The sequence below is a fragment of the Spermophilus citellus genome (genome assembly GCF_964194105.1).
Source record: "Spermophilus citellus genome assembly, chromosome: 11".
NCBI classification, from domain to species: Eukaryota; Metazoa; Chordata; class Mammalia; order Rodentia; family Sciuridae; genus Spermophilus; species Spermophilus citellus.
The window spans coordinates 41,441,923-41,464,883 of record NC_138192.1 but is presented as its reverse complement, the minus strand read 5'-3'; the positions used below and the strand labels follow the sequence as shown (position 1 = coordinate 41,464,883).

General features: G+C 39.8%; 1 protein-coding gene across 3 annotated transcripts in view; it reads left to right on the top strand.

Moving 5' to 3' along the window:
• The window catches only part of ZRANB3 (zinc finger RANBP2-type containing 3), a 275,518-nt gene that overhangs the window by 238,710 nt on the left and 13,847 nt on the right, over positions 1 to 22,961 (top strand). For 2 of the 3 annotated variants that reach the window (XM_081262029.1, XM_081262031.1), the window contains 2 exons: positions 3,262 to 3,393; positions 4,636 to 5,569. In XM_081262029.1, coding sequence (XP_081118155.1) covers positions 3,262 to 3,393; positions 4,636 to 4,734 — 231 coding nt within the window. In that variant the 3' untranslated portion in view covers positions 4,735 to 5,569. Of the gene's footprint in view, positions 1 to 3,261; positions 3,394 to 4,635; positions 5,570 to 22,961 lie in introns of those variants that run through there. The other variant, XM_081262030.1, reaches the window with a different exon arrangement.

Sequence of the window (22,961 nt, the reverse complement as noted above, 5' to 3'; positions counted from 1 at the left end):
TACAAAAGTAGGAAGAATAATGAACTTATGTTCCCATCATCCAGCTTTAATGGTTTTATCCACATTTGCCATTCCTTTCTTGCCTTACTACTACTACTACTTTTTTTTTTCTGAAATATTCTAAGGCAAATTCCAGACAACAGTTTGTTATTTTCATTGTGTATCTCACAGGTACAGACTTTCCTCTTTCCTTTCCTCCCTTCCTTCCTTTCTCTTCTTTCCCCCTTTCTCTTTTTTCCTTCCCCTCTCTTTTTCTCTCTCCCTCCCACTCTTCTTTTTTTAAATACAATCCCAACATAAGTTACAACACCTGACACAATTACAATTCCTTAACTATAGAGTATTTATGTTTGGTTTCCTAGATCTCCTGAGAAATGTCTTTCTATAGTTGCTTTATTCACATTAGGATCAAAATGTGGCCCATCTATTGTTTTCGTTGTTGTTGTTGTTATGTCTTTTATGCTCCATTTAATCTATGAGAGCATCCCATCCTTTTTCTTATATTGAAGAAACTTGATCATTTGCTGAGCATGGTGACACATGCCTATAATCCCAGTGACCCAAGAGAATAAGGCAGGAGGATTGCCACAATCAAAGCCAGCCTCAGCAATTTAGCAAGGGCCCTGTCTCAAAATGAAAAATAGAAAGATCCTGGAATGTAACTCAGTGGTAGAGCACCCCTGGATTCAACCCCAGTATTGCAACACAAAAACAAAAAAGAAACTGGATCATTTGCCTGTAAGATTTCCTACATTCTGGATTTGTCTTTTTTTTTTTTATTGATTGTTCAAAACATTACAGAGCTCATGATATATCATCTTTCATACATTAGACTCAATTGGGTTTTGAACTCCCATTTTTACCCCAAATACAGATTGCAGAATCACAACTGTTACATACTCACATTATTACATAATGGCATATTAGTGACTGTTGTATTCTGCTACCTTTCCTATCCCCTACTATCCCCCCCTCCCCTCCCCTCTGTTCTCATGGAGGTGTTTCATATGCTCTTATATCCCCCCAATTTTCTGAATGTTGTTTATAAGATCTAGAGACTTGATTAGATTCTAATTCAGTTACTTTTGGGAAAAGATCTTAACAGGTGATTCATTGCATCCAGAGGCACCTAAGGTCTAGGAGTTCCACATTTTCATAATGTTAATATTGAATAACAAGAGGCAAGTGGATAACACAAAATGACAATGAGGAGGCCATATTATATATGCATTTACATATGTAACATACATTTATGTATATTCATTCCATTGTGAAATGTACTTTTAAGGCAGGCGCAGTGGCACACACCTGTAATCCCAGCTACTCAAAAGACTGAGACACAAGTATTGCAACTTTGAGGCCAGCCTCAGCAACAGCAAGGCCATCAGCCACTAAGTGAAAGCCTGTCTCAAAATGTCTCAAAATAAAAAGGGCTGGGAATGTGGTTCATTTGTAAAGCGTCCCTGGGTTAAATCCCTAGTACCAAAGAAATAAAGTATTTTTGATAAAGCAGTTTATAACAAAATATTGTTTGTAGCACACTATCATCAATATTCATTTTGATTTTCAAAACAGTTTGATTTCTGATCTTGTTGCTTGACAATTCTAAATTTCAGACTAAAGTAAAATGTGTAATTTTGTAGTGTGCTTAATTTAAAAGGAATACTCCTGAGTCACTGTTTGCCTACTAAAGTATTGGATAAATTCCTGACAGCTAGACAAATTATTTATTTTATTTACCTAATATTACCAAATTATAATAGAACTAATAATCATTTCTGTAAAGATAAATTAGTGTCTTTGAGAGCTAGAGAAATACACTATTTCTCTAATGACATCCAGAGTTCTTGAAAGATCCTTTGGTCTAACCAATGAGGGACATATTGTACCCATTCCAGGGATATCAGCCAGCCTCTACTTACTGTCCACTGTGTCAATGTGAAGCTTCCAGAAGATATCCAGTGAAATCACTAAGGCCATTTGAAAGCAACTGTCTAGAAAGGCAGAACTAATATGGTAGACATCTTAACAAAAGTGCTGTAAGGATGAGTAGCATAGGTGCTCAGATTGGGGAAGACCAGTTAGAAAGGGAGTGATTTTTTTCAAAAGATGAATTTTGGATATTGAAGAGTAACGCCAAGTGATTTTCCGTTGCTAGGAAAAAATTAAGAGGCCCCTTTTGAATTTTCAAGTCTGTCAGAGTAAAAGCTACTCAGAAAGAATTGGTTACAAAAGGCAAAACCAAAGGAGATTTTTTTTCCCAAAGAATATGACATTTGCTTCATGTACAAGACTGCCATTTGAGGTTGCTTCTAAGAATACCAGTGAAAACAAAAATCATTTTGTATCTTCTAACAGAAGTTGGGAAGTTCTGTACAGAAGAGAAAGTAAAGCAAGTAAAACAAAGGTCATCTGGACAAAGTTTACTGTTCCAAATGCTGCCTCTTGGGGCTCCTCACAGGTCATCACTATAGATCAGGTCATTGTGCCATTGGAGGATCTGATTTGCTTTCTTCAGAGTGCTTTAGAAATAATCTTGTGTTCCCATCACCGGCAGTTAAAATTAAAACAATTGTCATACTTGTCATGGTGATGTTTAAAAACTGCACTGCCATAGTGTAAGTTGGTTTTACTAACTCAAGTACAATGTTAAACACATCCCATTTTTTGATGTAGGTCATCACTGGTTAAATATTAAGTGTTCATATATGGACTGGCCTACATGACTGTTTTAAGGGGGCATCTTTGTTTATTTCAAATATGCAAGTTTAGAGGTTCTAAAAATTTAATTCCAGTCCATGAAAGTTCTCTGGTGAATAACATAAAAGTAAGGGTGAAAGCTATTAATATGAAACTGCCATTGATATAGTAACTAATGCATTTAGGTGAACTATTAAAGATTATTTGAGTCAGTAATATTAAGGAGTTTTTAATTTCCAGTCTGTTCTCACTTTTGGTGTAGTGAATGTATGAACTAAAAGGTACAGAAAAGACAAATCTGTCAGGAGTCTTGGTATTTTATACTTGCTTATAAGTTTTCAAAATGGATTAGATAAGAGGAAAAAACTTTTTCAGAAACACATTTTATTGCTTTCAAATTGTTAACCAAGAGAGTTTTTGTCAACTCACAATAAAAGCTATAAAAAACTACACTAATGTATTTTCCCCATGATTCCGCTATATAAACATGATTACACAATGCAAAAACCAACAGTTCCTGCAGTGTATGTTCAAAATTGCTGATCTTGTGTTTTATTGCAGCTAAATGAAATGATAAGAAACCCGAAGGAAGGACATTTCTGGCAGGTGGATCACATCAAGCCAGTGTACAAGGGAGGGGGACAGTGCACCCTAAACAACCTGCAGACTCTCTGCACAGTCTGTCACAAAGAGGTCAGTGGAGCTCACAAGCAGCTTTGACTCCATCCTAGGAAATCCAAAAGAAAATATGCAAACAGGTGTAGGTGATTATGTGGATAAATCTATACCCCTGCTCTAGGGTCCAAGATGCATTTTTTTCCTTTTATCACTGGACACTTGCCCTTCTTCTTGAGGCCTATATAAGTTTTCAGTCACAGATGCAACAGAAGCAGCTTCCCTCTTAATTCATTTTAGGACCAAGACATGTCACCACTATCTAGAAAAACATGAATACAACTTATTTATTTACAGTCTTGAAGAGAACCAGACCCCAAAACTGAAAGTTTTGTGAATTAGGGCAGTGATACATGTTTGCATATGACTAAGAATGTCCTAAAATATTGAAGAAAATTCATAAATTGTCTCTAGGACTAACTCAGCTCAACATGAAAGATATTATACTGCTAGTTTAACTGTGAAACCCATTATACTAGGTACATCTTTGTACAACCTGTTGCTTAAAATGTCGGTGTAGGGGATGGTATAGTATTGTTATCTACCAGGATGAATTCTTAACACACAGTCCCACAAAATAACCAGTCATATTTATGGTTTTTAGAACCATTTGGATCTTTTGCCAGTGTTCATAAATGAACTCTTTTAATCCTTTTTTTTAGTATTTTAGATTCCACAATTTCTTCATAAGTATAATTTTTATATAAATGGGATCATATCACACAGGCAGGTTTTGTTTTTGTTTTTAGTTTTAACCTTCTTTTCTTTCATCCTTTCTATCTGGGTACATGAACTTCAATTGGGAAAAATGTCATCTGATTTCTCAGCTGTACAAATTAATAGCAAATTCAAAACCTGTAAGAGAATTAAGAAATAGCCAAAGAAAATGTAACCTGTTCTGTAATTATTTTTTCAGAGTCTCATAAATATTTTATTTGTGGGATTAGCAGAACAATCGAGTTGTGGTCTGGCTTATTTGATTTTCTACATTGGGTTATCTGTTGAGTTGGGAATGGCTTCTGGGACCTGAGAATAGGAAGTGGGAAGGCCCACTCCTTATCAGATCCTGGTAAAGCTAAGACTCAGGGCGCTAGTCAGAGCTGCTGAGGTATTGTGCTTTGTGGTTTGGAACAATCCCTAATGGCTAAGCACTGGGTATAGGGGCAATGTAGATTTCATCTAGACTAAAAATACAGTTTTTGAGCTTCTGTAGCTAATGCTTTTTTGCTAATATGTGCACTTACATTTGTTACCTTTTAGAAAACTGCTAAACAAGCCAAGGAAAGAAGCCAGATGAGAAGACAATCTCTAGCATCAAAACATGGATCAGATATAACGCGATTTTTGGTAAAGAAGTAAAATAGAAAAAAATATATGAATGGATGACAAATTGTCTACATGTGGAAGAATTTTTTTAACATTTACTTTTTAGTTTTTTTAGGTGGACGCAATTATCTTTATTTTTATGTGGTGCTGAGGATCGAACCCAGTGCCTCATGCATGCCAGGCGAGCATGCTACCACTTGAGCCACATCCCCAACTCCACATGTGGAAGAATTTAATTTAAAAAAAATTTATGTCTGTCTGATATTTTCAGAGTGAAAAATTTAGAACATAAATCAAGAATTTAAATGCCGGTTTTATGCTAAAATACTTTTAGTGTTAAATACTTTTTGAAAGTGCTTAACCAGAAACTTAAATATAATGCTAAATATTTCCATGGTATTATATGACTTTATTTCTCAATTATGTTTCACCAAGATTTTGCTAGCTTTTGTTTCTCCTGCAATATGCCTTAATCACTGTATTTAACATAGATAAGTGTTTAAAAAATATACTTTTAATTACCTGAAAAATGCTCTTCTTGACTACTATTGGTTCTGGACCATCATAGGTGTAAATGGAATACTGCAAAACAATAAAAGACAATTTCAGAGGTAAACCATCATAATTTAGGAATTTTGAGCCAAGCATGACCAATCTACTTAGTATGCAAAAGAGACTTATTCATTAAATGCCTCCAAAATAGGGCTAAGGAATATATTTTGGCTTTACCATTTTTGCTTTACCTCTCAGACAGTCATCTTTATTAAAAAGATAACTTTTAAAAATAAGCTAATTGTATTTAACAATGTTTATGGATTATTTGGGTATTCTGGGTAACTGTTAAAACTAATAAACAACTGAAAACATAAATGCCCCTTAAGCCTAACTTTTTAAGGTTTTGTTGTTGTTGTTACTTTTATTTTTAGCATGTACAACTAAACTTATTGTCAAGTACCCTTTGATTCTTGATTCTCATTTTTGGTTTTTTAAATCTGTATTATTAAAAGTATATTTCTGGTACATCTTTTAAAAAGAATAATTATAAAACACTTTATATTAAAGCATAATTGGATGGTTATATGTATTTAAAAATATAATGATAATATTAAAATGTAATTGACATTAGAAACAGTGATAATGAAACAAACCCAGGGCCTAATCCCACTATATATCATAATTGTAAGAGGAACAAGTTAGAACTACACAAACTACAGGTTCAAGGAAGCATTACATTCCCCAAAAGCACCTGTTTGTAAATACCACTTGTAAATATAAACATCATTATTTTAGCATTTACCAATTTTAATTAGTAGATGTCCTCTTAAAACTTGTTTTTAGAAAAATTATACAATCATGAATTTACCTTTCTGAATTGTCATTTAAGTTTATGGCTGTTTCATTGCATGAGATCAAATAGTATTGTTCCTTTTATAAACTAGGTTGGGCTTTCTTTGATCTCTTTTCTGCTTTGCTGGTCAGGCTCTTTACAGTTTTCTGCCTCATTTCCAGGTAACCTAGGATTCAGTTGACAGCCTAGCACAGCAGGCTGCCTTTTCTCCAGCATGGGGTGTTTGCAAGTGCGAGTTTGGTCTAAGTAGGTCAGATTTGCGTGGTGCATGCTCTTTAGATCAAACCAAGGTGGTGATTCTAAGGAGAAAGTTCTCAGATGTAAGATCTGTATGATGGTTTGAGGTGAAATGATCCATGAAGATGGTTTCTGTGCCACATTTCAAAATTCAGATCAATTAAAAACACTGTAAGGAACAATGAGCATTTGCTACACAGCACATTGACTGGCTCACCCCATCTCTTCCTGACACATCTCAAAGCTGCCCTGCCTTCCCTGATTTTATCTGCTTCACTCGTGGGGCACATTGAGATGAAGACTTTGGGACTGAAAATAAAGGCAGAAATTTATCTAATAGCCAAAACCTAAGGCACATCTTAGGGAGGCTGTTCTTTCATCCTCACAGTCTGAAAAAGAAGCTGCCCTCTATGGATTCCAAATAGGAGGTTCTGACAATAGATCCAGAAAGTGTCAGGGCTAGCAGCAGACCTTGCTTGCAGAAAGAAGTACAAGGGCCCCCTGAGGATTAAGACAACTGTGACCACACATGAGAGGGAAATGAAATGAAACTCTGAGGGGGGGTTATGGGAGTATAAAGAAGGATGGACCCAGCTCTGAAAGCACTCAGAGAAAAGAAAGCAAAGGCTCTGGACCCTGGGAATAGAACCGGGACATCATAGCTGAGAAATGAACCAGTTTACAATATGGAACCATGTGAGACTATGCCTAGGCTGCACCTTTGCTTGGCTCAGGAGCACAGCCAATGTGGAGATGCTGTGGGCTTTGGGGGGCTTCTTGAACAAGGTGAGCACATTTACCCTAATCATGCACCCCAGTATCATCTGCCTTCCTGTTCCTGTCACAGAGGCACATAAATTCCAGATACTCTCTGATGACTAATAAAGTTGCTTTGAATAGCCCCCCAGAGACCAGAAGGAATTCATAAGAAATTTTCAAAGAAGCCCACTTTCAGAGTTAATCCCAGCCTAACATACATTTCTTGTGGAGATCTTCCTGTAACAAATGAATGTCCTTCTGCATTTTCTTAGTTATGTATGTGAAAAGGATTTTCTGCACACCTATATTGCTAATAAATTGAATCTCTTCTTCAGATCCTTAAATGAAACTTTTAAAATATAATTTATTTAGAAATAAAAGTATGATGAAAGTCAACACTCTTGAGATTAAAATGGAAAGATTCTTTTTACTTACAGGGTTCAGAATCATGCAAATCAAACATCCAATATAGATTATAGGAATAATATCTCATTTTCTGTTGCATATTATTCACTTGTCTCTCATTCCCCATGTATTCTTTTGAATTACAAGCTCTTTGTCCATCCACCAATCTGAATTTCCACACCAGAAAAACATTCCATCTCACCCCAAGGTTGTTGTTAGTTGTTTTCAATAGTTAAGGGTGTTTTGCCACTGCAGCTGTGTTTTTGCTTACCATCAAGAAATGTCACTGTTGCTAAAATATTCTAGGTTCCAACCACCTGCCTTACCTCAACAGTTTCTCTCCTAGCTTTATCAAGTCATGGAATAGAATTTTTTCTATAGTAGATAATACTATTTTCTGGAAACTGGCCTTTGAAACACCTTAAAATATTATTACTTATTCTGCATTTGTTAAAATGTTCATATTTCACAGTCTCTCTGTTTTAGACATCTATCTTCCCTACAACCAAATTTCTTCATTAGACTGCAGAATCTCTAAATATCTATAGATGCATGATAGCTATATTAGTCAGCTTCCTGACACTATAGGAAAATGCATGAAATAATCAGTTTATAAGTAGAAAATGTTTATTGTGGTACAAGCTTTTGGAGGCTCCAGTTCATGATTGATTAGCTCCATTGCTTTTGGGCCTGTGTCAAGGCAGCATATAATGGCAGAAGCATATAACTGAGCAAAAGCACTCACCTCATCAACCAAAAAAGCAAAGAGGAAAGGACTGGGGTCCCACAGTCCCCTTTGAGGACATCCTTCCAGTTGCCTAAGACATTCTACAGACCCCACCTATCAAAAGTTCCACAGCCTCCCAATAGCACCACCCTGGAGACTAAGCCTATAAAACGCAGACATTTGGGAGATATTCATTACCCAATAACTAAAGTCTGTATAAGAATGATCCCAACATAGTTTTGACTTTACGAACAAAATGAGCTCAAGAAAGCTCCAGTGTGGTACCTGAACCTAGCAAGTTTACACGTGAATGCGACACTCTTAGTTCAGTCTTCTTGGTTGTAACTGCATATTGCTACCCTTCAGTTCTAGAGCCACTTCTGCACTCTATAAAATGTCTTCTGCTTTCTCTATAATATTCCTTTTCAGAACTGTGACTTAATGCCTTAGTATTCATCAATTGGATGTTCTTTAAAAGATACACATGAAACACTGCTGTGCTGCTGTTTTGGAAACTGCCATTAGGATTTTTAGGGAAGATAATTGTAAATGTCAAACTGGAAAGTAGTTGAGAAATGAAACACAGGAGTCATCTGAAATTTAAAATATCATTTTTTGAGGCTAATAAAGTAGAATTAGAGATCATGTCATGGTTCAGCAGCCACAGTCAAGCTTTCTAATGTTGGGGTGTCCTATGTTTAGCTGGGGCAACCCCCTACTGCAAAAGAACAGGAGTAAATTTTTATCGTGGAGTAAGTATCCTTACTCCAAAACCCAGACCCACAGCTACTTGTCTTTTTAGGGACATGAGAGAAAGATTCCCCAGGCCTAACTTTAGGGCCTGCATCCTTAGCACATAAAGGTGGTCTGTCCTGTAGACAAGACAGGCTGATGAGAGAGAAATGGCAAGTGTTTCATTCTTCATGCCTTTTCCTAAATGTACCAATGGCATGAGTCACTCAGCCTCCTCTGTGGACAAGGGAGTCAGGGAACAGAGAGAGTCCAAAAGCTTCCCCTTGAGATATGAGGAAAAGGTAGTTCATATTTCATCATTGTATGCCTCTTTCCTATGTAGCACAATGACAAAATTAGTCCCTAATTAAATAGCATAGCTCAAATGTTACTCTGTCCCCAGCACTTGGAAGTATTCAGTAGTTTCTTAAATTCCCCCTGGACATTAGAAGCCATCTTTTACCCTGACAATTGTCTACTAATGTGCATGCTTGTCCTTCATCTAGCCTAATGTGCATCTCTGAGACCACTTGGTTCCCCATGCCTGGACCAGCTTGTAAGAATGATTCTCTGACTTGGTGTGCTATATTATAGTGTGGTTTCAAATTAATAGGTTAATAGAGGTCAAGCACCTGAATTTGTTAAAATAAATCGTGTTGAAGTTTTGTTTTTAAAGATGATTTGTGAATTATGACCATTAATTATCTACAAAACATGTTGAGCTTCTAGACCAGTGCCATCCAACAGAAACATAAGCTAAGAGTACCGTTCATTGTCATGAAGTATATTTACACTGTTGTGTAACTACTACCACTATCCAGCTCCAGAAATTTTTGATCATCCTATATTGAAATGGTGTACCCATTAAATAGTAACCTCTCATTACCCCCATCTTTCAGTCCTTGGTAACTACCATTCTACTTTCTGTCATTATATATTTGACTATTCCATGGACCTCCTGTAAGTGGAACCATGCAATATTTAAATATTTGTCCTTTTGCGTCTGGCTAATTTCACTTTAGCATCATGTCTTCACTGTTCATCCATGTTATAACATGCATAGGAATTTCCTTCCTTCCTTTTCTTAAACTAACTAATATTGTATTTTTTGTATCACATTTTGTTTTTCCATTTATCTCTCCTTAACTTGAATTGTTTCCTACCTTTTAACTATTGTGATTAACGTCTAATGTGAACATGAGTGTACAAGTATTCTTTAGGATATATGAACAGCAATGGAATTGCTGGAACAAATGATAATTCTATGTTTAATAATTTGAGAAACTACCATAGTGTTTTCCATAGTGGCTGCAGCATTTTATATTTCCACCAGAAACGCCAAAGAGTTCTCATTTTTCCACATCCTTACCAATACTTTTTGTTTTATGGTGGTTTTGTTTGCGTTTTTGTTTGTTTCTGAGACAGGGTTCTTACTATTTGAAGTAGTATCTCATGGTGGTTTTAATTTCCATTTCTATAATGATTAGTGATGGTGAGCATCATTTCATTTGCTTCTTGGCTATTGAATACTGCCTTTGTCCAATTTTGAATTGGGTTATTTGCTATTGTTGTTTTAGGAGTTGTTTATGTATTTCTGGATGTCAATTCTTTATCAAATAGGTGATTTGCAAATCCCATTCTGTGGATTCTTTTTACTCTGTTAACAGCACATAAAAGTTTTCAGTCTTTTAGAAAAGTCTTATAGAAAAAGTCAAGGCAAACAGTAATCCAGAGAGTGGGGTGACTGTATTATTTTCAGACAAAACAGACTTTATATTAGACAAGGTTATAAGAGACAAGGTTATAAGAGACAAGGACATTACATATTAATAAAAGGTTCTACAGAGTAATAAAATATAACAATTATAAACATGTATGTATTTAATATACATAAAAATATGAAGCAAAAATTGTCAGAATTTATGGAAGAAACAGTTTTAAAGTAATAGGTGGAGTTCTCTGAGCCTTAGTGCCATCTCTTGGAAACCTCTGTGTCACAAGAGTGAAGTGGAGGAAGAAGCAAACGTGTAGGCTGAAGTGCAAAAGAAGAAAGATGAGGCAGAGGTCCAGGTAAACTAGTAAGTACACTGATAGAGTTTGATTTTTCTGTTTTTTTCTTTTTTCACTTTTTAAAAAATTCATTCTTTCTAGATGTGACAGTACTGTCATGTGACAGTAAAGTGGCTTTTGACATATTGTACATACATGGAGTATAACTTATTCTAATTAGGATTCCATTCTTGTGACTATATATGAGGTGGAGTTTCACTGATCCTGTATTCATATATGAACATAGGAAACTTATGTCCAATTCATTCTGCTGTCTTTCCTATTTTCATCCCGTTTCCCTTCTCTTCATTCTGTTTTTTTTCTTTTGTTGAATATGCCTTTGGTGTCAGACCTATGAAATCATTGCTAAGTCCAATGTCACGAAGCTGTCTGTGTTTTCTTGTAAGAGTTTTATAGTTTTAGTTTTTATGTTTCAACTTTTGATCCATTTCATGTTAATTTAAGTATATGGTATTAGCTAAGGGTCTTATTCCATGTTTTTACATGTGCCAGCACCATTTGTTGGCAAAACGGTCCTTACCTCCACTGAATGATCTTGTCACCATTTTTGAAAGTTGCTTCAATATATTAACAAAAATATATTTCTAGGCTCTCTGTCGTATTATAATGAACTGTCTTTATGGTCAGTACTATGTTGTTTTCGTTGCTGTCACTTTGTAATAAATTTAAAATCAGGAAATAATGAGAGTCCCAACTTCTTTTCATGACTGTTTTGGCTATTCAGGGTCCCTTGAGATTCCATATGAATTTTAGGATGGATTTTTCTATTTCTTCAAAAAACATTTTTTGGAATTTCAGTGGTATTGCATTGAACCTGTATATTATTTTTGATAATATTGACATATTTACAGTATTAAGTCTTCTAATCCATGAACATGGGATGTGTTTCCATTTATTTATGTCTTTAATTTTTTAAGCAGTGTTGTAATTTTTAGCTTTTATTTCATTTTTCTTGCCTAATTGCTGTGGCTAGAACTTTAAGACAGTGCTGAATTGAAGTCTTGAAAGTAGGTGTACTTTTTTTTTCTTTCTTTCTCTTTTTTTTTTCCTGATCCAAAAGGAAAAGCTTTCAGTCTTTCATTTTTAAGTATAATATTAGCTGTGGGCTTTTCATATATGGCCTTTATTATATTGAGGTTCTTTCTATTCATTCCCAGTTTGTTGAATGTTGTTAATCTTAAAAAGGTATTGAATTTGGTCAGATGCTTTTCTGCATCAAATGATATGATCATGTAATTCTTGTTCTTTATTTGGTCAATTTTTACATATTGAACTATCATTACATATTGAGTTTATTCCAAGAATAAACTAATCTTTTTAATATGCTGCTAAACTCAGCTTACTAGTATTTTCTTGTGCATTTTTACATCAGTGTTCATAAGGGATATTAGTATTTTCTTTTTCTAGCTTTGATATTAGGACAACATGGACATCATAGAATGAGTTAGAAATTATCTCTCTCTTTTGATTTTTCAAGAGAGTTTGGGAAGGGTTGGTACTAGTTTTTCTTTAAATATTGTAAGGATTCACAAGTAAAACCATCAGATGGTATGCCAAGTTCTAAAACCTGAAGGGTATCAGTTCCTTGCTGTCTCCAAACTCTCCTAGTCAGTTGTTGGAAGCAGCTGACAAAAACTGATCATAGAATCACCTTTTTCAAATTCCCACCTCCAAGCTTTTACACAGCCCATAACTTGGGCTCCTTTCCCCAACAGCCCTTTCTTCAGGCCCTACCAGTTCTTCCTAACATTCCTGATCCTGCTGGGAAGTCATACCAGTTACTAATTGGTGTTATTCTGGGTGATGGCTAGCATAAAATGCTCCCGGTTATCATTTCATAGAACCATACTTTGAGAAAACTTGTCAAGGATCATCTAGTCCAATCCCTATTAAATAAAGGATAAATCAAGTCCAAGGAGGGAAGGTGAGTCCCTGAAGACAAGGGCTGGTGTTTTCTTCAGCCCCTGCAGGTCATGCCTGGCACAGAGAGGGAATAATTCCATCACTTTGTCATCTAAAGAGCACCTTCACATAGTCTCTCCATGTCGAAGCTACAGCACAACCTTGTTGAGGTGAGCAGGATAGGTAGCCTTCATTTTGCAGGCACACTATCTGAAGGTCAGCCATACTAAGGCCTAACAAGAGCCAGGATCAAAATACAAATAACCAGATACAGGCCCTCATCCCTCATGTGTATGGTAAATAAGGGACAATTTGATCAACTCATGCAACTGCCCAGAGCTGCGTACATTTGGCACTATTTGGCAAGAGATCAAATACCCCTGAACTGTTCAGAAAGTAAGTGCCAAGCCTACAGGCTGTGGACTGATTACAGTCACCGATTCTGTCATGTCCAGCATTACTAGTGCCTCAAAAAAAGGCAGGCCATGGGGCCGCTGCTCAAGCTTAGTGGGGCAGAGGGCACAAACCCATGCTCCTTCAAATCCCATCAGCCTTGTGTAAGCACATGCTTCAGAGTGTGCGGGGAGGTGGTAACCCCTGCATGCTTCTTTGGAGCTGAGTGCAACTACTATCCTCATTCCTCACTGGCCTGGGCTCTACGAAGGGGTCCAGTGGTGATCACAGTTCTCAGTGCTGCACGGTAACAGAGCTGACATCCAGAAGTAAGATGAGAAAGAGCGAACTCTGGCAGAAATTCCCACAGGGGAGGTTGTGGGTGGGAGTGGGATTTCAGTAAGCATGGGATCAGGCAAGTAGAGGGCCAGGAGAAGCCTGTGGAAAGGTAGAGGAGCCAGTGTCTAATGTATAATTAACAGGTGGGAAACCTGTGTGAGAGGAAAGGGCAGTCCACTGAGAGAAGCACCTTTAGTTGAACTTGAGAGTTACTGAGAATAATGATAATACATAACATACATCAGGATCAAATTTGGCACAGCTATGCTAAGTGTTTTTCATAAATCGTTAAAACATTTTAGAAGCACAACAATAATATAGTACTTGGAACATACACAGTTGTCTCCCACTGCCATAAAATCCCATAGACGGTGTGGCTTAAACAATACATTTATTTTCTCATAGCTCTGGAGCCTGGGATGTTCAAGGTCAGGGTGCCAGGTGGTTCCCGGTGAGGGTCCTTCCTGGCCTGCAGATGGTCATGTGTCATTGCATGGTGAAGAATGACCTTTTCCTTCCCTCTCTCATTGATCTTATTAGACCGGAATCCCACCCTATGACTTCATTTAACCTCAATTACCTCCTAAAAGTCTTATTTCTAAGTATGTTCACATTGGGGATTAGGAGACCTCAATACGTGAAATTGGAAGGGAGACACAATTCAGTCCATAGCAATAGTTTATACTCAACAAGAAAATAACGATTAGTAATCGAAGACTAAGAAAGCAAACACACATGTACCTGAATTAATATGTACCTGAAGATACTTTCACAGATCTTACCCACTTAGTGAGTGTAACATTTGCTGTGCTGCAGTTGCCTTGGCACTGGTGAGGAATTCTAAGGAGAACTTGGTGGGGAGGTCATGATTGTACTTCACACAGCCCACCTGAAGAAGTCTAAAAAAGTGATACCATATGTCGCAGTATTTCTTAGTGAATCTGCCATTCTCAGATTTATCTAAGCCATCCTTTAACTGCTTGACCTGTGCTTCTTTTGGAATAATGAGATTCACAATTATCACCGGCAGAAAGGTGAAATAATAATATTTGTCTATATTGTTTCTTATTGTCATTCTAAAGTTTGGTGACCCAGTCTTTCTCTCTCTTTTTTTTTAAGTTGTAAATGGACACAATACCTTTAATTAATCTATTTATTGAACTCAGTACCTCACACATGCTAGGCAAGCGCTCTACCACTGAGCCACAACCCCAGGCCCAGTCTTTCACCCTATGTACTTTGGTAGGAGGAAGAGTCATGAAATATAAAGCACAAGGACTTGGAGTGTGGCAAAGAGTTCAAATCCTCTGTTCAGCCACCTACAAGTCACATCACTTCTCTGAGTCTCAGTTTCTTTGTCTATAAAATAGGACTGATAAAAATATTGCCCAGGCAGGTTTATTGTGAGGTTATATGAAAATAATTTGAAACCATAGAGAACTGGCCCTTGATCTAGATATTTCAAGTCATGGGACCTCTCTACCCATTACTCTGAAGAACAGAAACCTCTACCTACAGTCCCCATATCTGGTTGGCCATTTATTCATTCCTCAGAATTTTACTGAATGTCTGTGAGATGCTGAAGCCTCTAATTTTGAGTCCTGGGGATAAGGAAAAGCAAGACAAGGAAGATTCTTCCTTTATGTAACTTTATATATTCCAGTGGGAAAGAGCAGTAAATTAAATAAGTTCAGATAGTGCCAAAAGGTATGAAGAAATTAAATACAAGGTAATGTGATGAAAGAGTAACTTAAAACAAGGCAGTGTGTATGGGAGATGGGGGTTGACCATGATAGGGTGACTATATGGAGGGACAGGAAGTGATTTGAATCCTAAATATTTACTTGTCATTTCCCAGGCAAGAAAAGCAGCAATTGCAAGGCCCAAACTGATTAGGTCAGGCTGGGTGCCTGACCAAACAGGCTGTAGGCTGAGCAGTGTTCTATTTTAAAACAAGAGGTGATCCTAATCAGAATTTTTTTCCTTTAAATTTAGAATTAAGAAACATGCAAAGGATTTTTCCTTGGTAGTGGAAGTTCATATTAAGTGGTAGAGGGAGCTAGAAGAGCCATGTTCAGGCCAAAGTTTCGGGAAAGCAGAACAATGAGTAAGCCAAGGAAGGTCATCTGGCATGGGGACTGAGGCTTCATCTGGCATCCCACTAAGCAGGGGAATAATAAGCCATGGTGTTTACTTGTTGGTGAGTTTCCTGGAGCTGTCTTGAAGTCTGAGCTATCTTGCAGTTCTGCCTGTAACATCTCCCATCCTCCCAACAGCCTGAGTCCCAGTTCTTCACAAAATTAATTAATTTATCTATTTATATGTGATGCTGAGGATTGAACCCAGTGCCTCGGACATGCTAGGCAAGCGCTCTACTGTCGCGACCCCCTTGCCCGCAAGGAAGACGCAACACCGGGAATCTTCTTACAGCTGTTTATTCAAGCTCTCGAGAGTTCTTCTAATCTCCCAGAAGCCCCTCCCAGCCTTAATAAAGTATCCAAACACCCAATGCGAAGCTGCCACGTGGAGCTTTCTCGTAGGGTGTCAAAGAACCATGTGCCAACTCTCCCAAAGAAGGAGTTGTTTATCACAGACCACCACAAGGCCAGCGCCATCTTGTAATGGCGACCACAGTCCGCAGAAGCGGCTCGCCACAGTTCCCCCTTTCGTTTACTAAAAACAAAACAGGCAAGAGTAGAGGTGAATCGCCATTACTCATACGAAGCCTTCAACCAGGAACCTCATCAGACCCAAGCAGGTCAGGACGTTCCCACATGACCGTTATTGGCTGAATATGAAAACAGACACCACAAAGCTGTTAAGGCCCTGTGAGCTGGCCTCCTTGACGTGCATACAAATCAGGGCTGGATCCAAGCCCTGGGGGCCGGGGGGAATCCACTGCCAGCAGTTTTTTCCTTCTGTTTATAGCACGTCAAAGGGAATCAAGTAGCCCCTGTCTTAGGTCGTTCACTGCCCTTACATTGCTTACCCGTCTTTGGGGAGGCCCCATTCCCCTGTCTTAGGTTGCAGTGCAAGCGTGAAAGTTGCCCGTCTCTGGGTACTACAAGATCAGCTCGTTGTTGCCAAGGCGTTTAATGGTATCTACTCAGCCAGTCATGATTAGGTCTCTGAGGCTGAACTGTGGCTGTATAGAAATACAACGACAAACAAGTTGGCAACACCCTAAAAGAAAGGCACGGGTCATAGAGCGATAGAAAAGTACTAGCGTGGAAACCCATCTGTGTGCAATGGCAGTAAAGCCGGCAGAGTGCAAGGGCTTTCCAACACTAGGAGAATAACAAGGAAGGACATGTCGTTCCCAGTGCAATGTCCGTAAAACTTGGGGTGCAACGACCATGTCAAAGGTTTACTGTTTAATTTGTGCAAGCCAAACTTGAGGTGAGTTGCCAGTTTCCAAAGCTGCAAGTGCTTGTATAATCATAGCTTTATCGCGAGCATTGCGGGCCTTAAGGCGGCAGAGAAACCACAAACAGAGAACCATACCGAAGCAACACATTGCGCCAAAAATGCCTACCCCCACCCACTCTTTAAAAAAGGAAAAGGCAGAAGATATCCAATCAGTGAATTGACCCAACGTTATGGGATCAACGTGGGTACTATTCAAGACAGCTATCTGGGTTAGTTGAGACTGGATCATGTCTTCCGCTGCCATGGACCAATTTCCGGCCAAGTATTCTCCGATGATACGGGAGGCATTCCTGGAATCATTAAATCTGACAGAGGTTATGCATAAATGTGCACGTTGATCAACACAGCCCAAAAGCACCAAATCAGCCAATTCTTCTACCTGAGCTTGGAGTAAATCTATTCTTTGGTTGGCAGCTAAGATCCCTGACAAAATATGTTGATTAATTGCATTTTGGGACTCAAGTATCATAGAAGTTTGTTGAACAACTTGATTAACGGAGGCAGCAGTCTGCACTTGATTGGCCATGGCCACTCCGGCCGCGACCGCTGCAGCAGCAGATACCGCCACGGCTGTCACTATAGCAGCTGTGATTCCAAAATCCCTGCGGACTCTAAGTAGCTCAACAATGGGGAATTTATCAGGGTCCGCAATAACTGGGATTGGAACAAAGGTTGGAATTTTCATAACCACTGCTACAGCCGAAGAACCATCCCAACATTCAGATAAGAAACAATTAACATTAAAACAATCCAGCATTTCTGACGAGGTGTCATTAGCCAAAAGGAGTAAGAACGGAGATTGAACACAAACCGCTGCAGGGGGCAATGTGGCATTATCCAACAGAGAGTTGAACGAAACAGATGTGAGTCTACTACCTCGCTCACTCTCGTAAACAGTGCCAAAAACATTAGCCAACCAACTTTTGGCTCCCAGCAATTGAGCCAGTGCAGAAATATCAGCTGAAGCCCCCTTTGTGTTGGAAATCAGCCATTGAAACCAGGACCAACCCACTCCTGTAGAGGAGTTGGCACTGTTGCTAAAGTCATAAACATACCTTTTAAGAGAGGGGGAAAGGGAGAAACCTTTAGCAACTTGACGTTTCTCCCAAGAATAATCCTGACAAGGCGTGAATGTTGGGGGGAAACCAAGATTAGGGGTACAGTAAGGAGAAGCCTTAAAATGAGTGGCATAAGGAAGTCCACTAGAATATGGGGGCATTGGAATTAGTACCTCGGAGATACTAGCCAAGGTAGTTGTGGTTAAAGCAGAGCTATTTACGGAGGTTCCTGAGCCTGATTGTTCCCCTGAGACTACTTGGCCCAATACAGTACTGAGAATGCTCCCTGAGACTTGACTGGACTGCAATGGATTGTCCCAGTTAGTCAAATTCTTGGTCTTAAGACGGATACAATGAGCGTTCCCAAGGCTAAAACAAAACACTCCTGTGAGATTAACTTGAGATTGATTGTAAATGCGTTCCACGTCCCCTCTAGGAGAGGCACAGGGCGCAGACATCTCACACGAGGTAGAGAAAAGAGTGGGAAGGACACTGGAATTACCGTGAACCGGCATCGGCATTGGCCAAGCCCGTGCCACCGCCCACCATTGCATTGGTGTCGTCTGTGTCATCGGCATCAGCACCAGAGCCAGAGCACTCAGCAGAATGAAGATCCTCATCACGGGATTGCTGTGGTAATTCTTGTTGCTGAGTAGCTGGCGTCAGGACTCTTCTTGTCAGGCGTTCAGGGACCCACAATGGTTCCGTGCGATCCTGGGGAAAAACACATACGGATCCTCGTGCCCATGTCAGCACGGGGTCGGGGCCGTTCCATTGGCCCGTAAGAACATCTTTCCACTTAACATAGCCAATCACAGAGGGCTGAGGGAACACATGTCTATCGGCCGCAGAGCGACCATGAATATCCAAATTCAAAAAATTAATAGTAAAGAGAGCTAAGGACAAGCATTCTTTAGGAGTATGTCCAGCTCCTATTCCCCCTTTGTGTTTTTGTAAAGTTTCCTTTAAGGTGCGATGAGCACGCTCAACAATGCCTTGTCCTTGAGGATTGTAAGGCAGACCATGAGTAAGTTGCACTCCCATAGTAGAACAAAAGGACGTGAATTGTCTGCCAGTATAAGCAGGACCATTGTCAGTCTTAAGGGACGTGGGCGCACCCCACGCCGCCCAGGCTTCCAGGCAATGAGTGATGACATTACGTGCCTTTTCTCCTGATAACGCAGAAGCATGAATAACTCCAGAGTACGTATCAACAGAAACATGGACATACTTGAGGTTACCAAAGTCAGGTATATGTGTCACATCCATTTGCCAGACAACCAGTGGCTTCAACCCCCGTGGGTTCACTCCATAAGTAGGGGGATGAAGAAATGTGACACAATGGGGACAGTGCAATACTATCTGCCGAGCATCTGCTCTAGAAATGGAAAAACGCCTGCGCAGTGTTAAAGCATTAACATGGAAATTTTGGTGAAACAATTTAGCCTCTTCTAAGGAGGAAGCCAAACAGATCAACTGACCTCGAGTGGCTGAGTCCGCACAGGCATTACCCTGTGATAATGGACCAGGGAGAGAGGTGTGAGCCCGGATGTGCATTGGATAAAAGGGAGCAGTGCGGCTACAGATAAGCTGTCGAAGCTGATTAAAGTAAGCAGATACATTACGGGCATCACTAATAGCTCCCACAGCCTCTAGGATTTTTAGTGCTTGCACCACATAGATGGAGTCCGAAATGAGATTAAAAGGAAAAGAACACTGTTTAAACACCTCAATAACAATTTGTAGTTCTACCCATTGTGGATTTCCAGGAGCAAATTGATGCTGGACAGGGGGAGAATCATTAATGACATAAGCTCCCATTCCAGACTTGGAACCATCAGTAAAAATATTAACAGCCCCCGGAATTGGACTGGATGAAGTTACTTTAGGGAAAATAATAGGATGTTCCTTAACAAAATGGAGTAACGGATGAGAAGGGTAATGATTATCAATATCCCCTTGAAACGAACAACATAGAATAGCCCAGTTATCTAGAGTAGCACACAAAACATTAAGTTGAGCTTTAGTATAGGGTATAATAAGAGAAGAAGGTGATTGTCCGAAAAATTGAATGCTTTGTTGAATCCCTTTAAGTGCTAATGCTGCAACAGCATCAGGATAATATTCTAAGGAGTTTCCTGGGGATACATGTGGGTGTATCCATAGCAAAGGTCCATCTTGCCATAATACTCCAGTAGGCTGCCGCATAGTGGCAAGCACACATAATTGAAAAGGTTTATCACTCTGGAGCCTGCATAAAGTGGCATGTTGTATAGCTTCTTCTACTGTCATAAGGGCCGCTCTAGCCTCTTTGGTGAGGCTACGAGGGGAAGTAAGATCTGGATCACCTTTAAGAGTAGCATACAAAGGCTGTAGTACAACATTAGAAATATGTAAATATCCTCGTATCCAATTAATATCTCCCAGCAGTTTTTGAAAATCATTTAGAGTTTGAAGATCCTGAGTTCGTATGGTGATTTTTTGTGGTTGTAATTTGTCATACCCAATTGTTGCTCCCAAATACTTAATAGAATCTCCTGTTTGAACCTTTTCAGGTGCTATATGCAGCCCACATTGTGCTAACAACTTCACGAGGTCGTCATAGGCCTCATGAACTGTTTGTTCTGATTTAGCAGCCAATAACACATCATCCATATAATGAATGATCTTGATGGAGGAGTACTTTTGTCTGAGGGGCACAAGTGTCTTCCCTACATACATCTGACACATTGTGGGACTATTAGCCATTCCCTGCGGCAACACTATCCACTCAAACCTTTGATCTGGTTCCTCGTGGTTACACGAGGGAAGGGTAAAGGCAAAACGCTGCGAGTCTTTAGGATGTAAAGGAATAGAAAAGAAACAGTCTTTAATGTCAATAACAATAATGTGCCAGCCTTGAGGAACAGAAGAGAGCAGAGGCAGCCCTCTCTGAATGGGCCCCATAGGTTGCATTTGAGCATTAACCGCTCGTAGATCATGCAGTAGGCGCCACTTCCCTGATTTTTTCCTAATGACAAATATGGGAGTATTCCATGGAGAAGTAGAGGGTTGGATGTGACCCAAGTCAAGTTGTTCTTTAACTAGAGCATGGGCTGCTGCCAGTTTAACCGAGGGAAGAGGCCACTGAGGCACCCAAACAGGCTCCTCGGTGAGCCATGTTATGGGTATTTGAGCCTCAGCGGCCCCTAGGAAAAACCCAGACCAAATCTGTCAAGCTTTTGATGACCTTGTACAGGATGCTTACGTCCCTGTAAATGTTTTCCTGGTCCTAAACCTGGCCTATACCCCATATTGTGCATAATTTGTTGGGACACTGGGGAATAGTCATTACTAAGAGTGAACCCCATGTCTTTCATCAGGTCACGGCCCCATAAAGAGATAGGTAAATTAAGTACATAAGGCTGAAAAGTACCATGATGTCTTTCCGGGTCCTTCCAGGAAAGATGTCTACAGCTAACCTGAGGAGCCTGGGCATATCCAAGTCCTTTCAGAGATTGATCAGAAGTCTGCACTGGCCATCCCTTAGACCAGTCCTTAAGTGCAATGATGCTACGATCTGCACCTGTATCAAGTAAGCCCACAATTGATTTACCTTCTATGCTTAATTCCAAAGTAGGGCGATTACTCATATCTAGTGACAAATAAGCACAATTCCCTCCGGTGGTACCAACCTCATTCCCTGTCCGTGACTTTGAGTCTGCAGGGAAATGATCATGTAAACTAGGCAAAACCAGTAATTGAGCAATCCGATCTCCTGGGGAGATGGACACAATGCCTTTTGGAGCTTCCACCATAACCTTTACTATCCCTACAGTATCAGGACTTATGACTCCAGGGAAAACATGAAGACCTTGCAAAATGGAAGATGCACGTCCAATTAGCAAACCTACAGTGCCAGGTGGTAGAGGCCCTTTGAACTCAGTTTCCACCAATTGGACTCCCATCTTAGGTGTTAACACGAGTCTGGAGGTGGAACAGAGGTCCAATCCCGCGGCACCTGTAGTGGCTCTCCGCGTTTCATGGGATGGCGTAGAGATGGCCATGTCTCGGGTTCGGGTGTGACATTCTCCACTGCCCCATATATTTGCGGGCCCTGGGGTCGGGGGCCCCGTCGGCCGTTTTTTGGCCCAGCTGAAATAAGCTGTCCATGGATGTCCCTCACTGATGTACACTCTTTTGCCCAATGCTTCCCCCTTTTGCACCTTGGACACAATCCCGGTGATCGAAGGCCAGTGGAAGGGCCACCGTGAGGAGGTCCAGTAAAATTGACATTTTTGGGACACTCACGTCTGATATGACCGGGTTGACCACAATGGAAGCATGTTCTGGCGGCAGGATTGCCCCCTTTTGCAATCCGAAGGACAGCAGCTGCAAGACCTGCATTAGTTAAAGGCCCTCCAATCTCTCTACACACTTTCATCCATACTTCTATGCCTTTGTTCTTATAAGGAGCGATTGCTGCTTTACATTCCTTGGTGCATTGCTCAAAGACCAATTGCTTAACAAGGGGCATGGCTCTATCAGGATCCCCAAAAATCTTTCCAGCAGCATCCACCATCCTTGCTACGAAATCTGAAAAGGGTTCTGTAGGGCCTTGTAAAATCTTGGTCAAATTACCAGACACTTCTCCTCTATTTGGAAGTGACTTCCATGTCCGAATGTAAATGTTATTAATTTGATCATATACCTCAGGAGGGAATCCTGTCTGTTGATTAGCAAATCTACCTTGCCCCAAAAGCATGTCCTTATCCCAATGAGGATGTCCTGCTGCATGGTTTTGGGCGGCCTGCTCTATTGCGCCCTCTAGCATAAATGCTCTCCAGTCCAAATACTTGCCCGGAGAAACACAAGCCCGAAC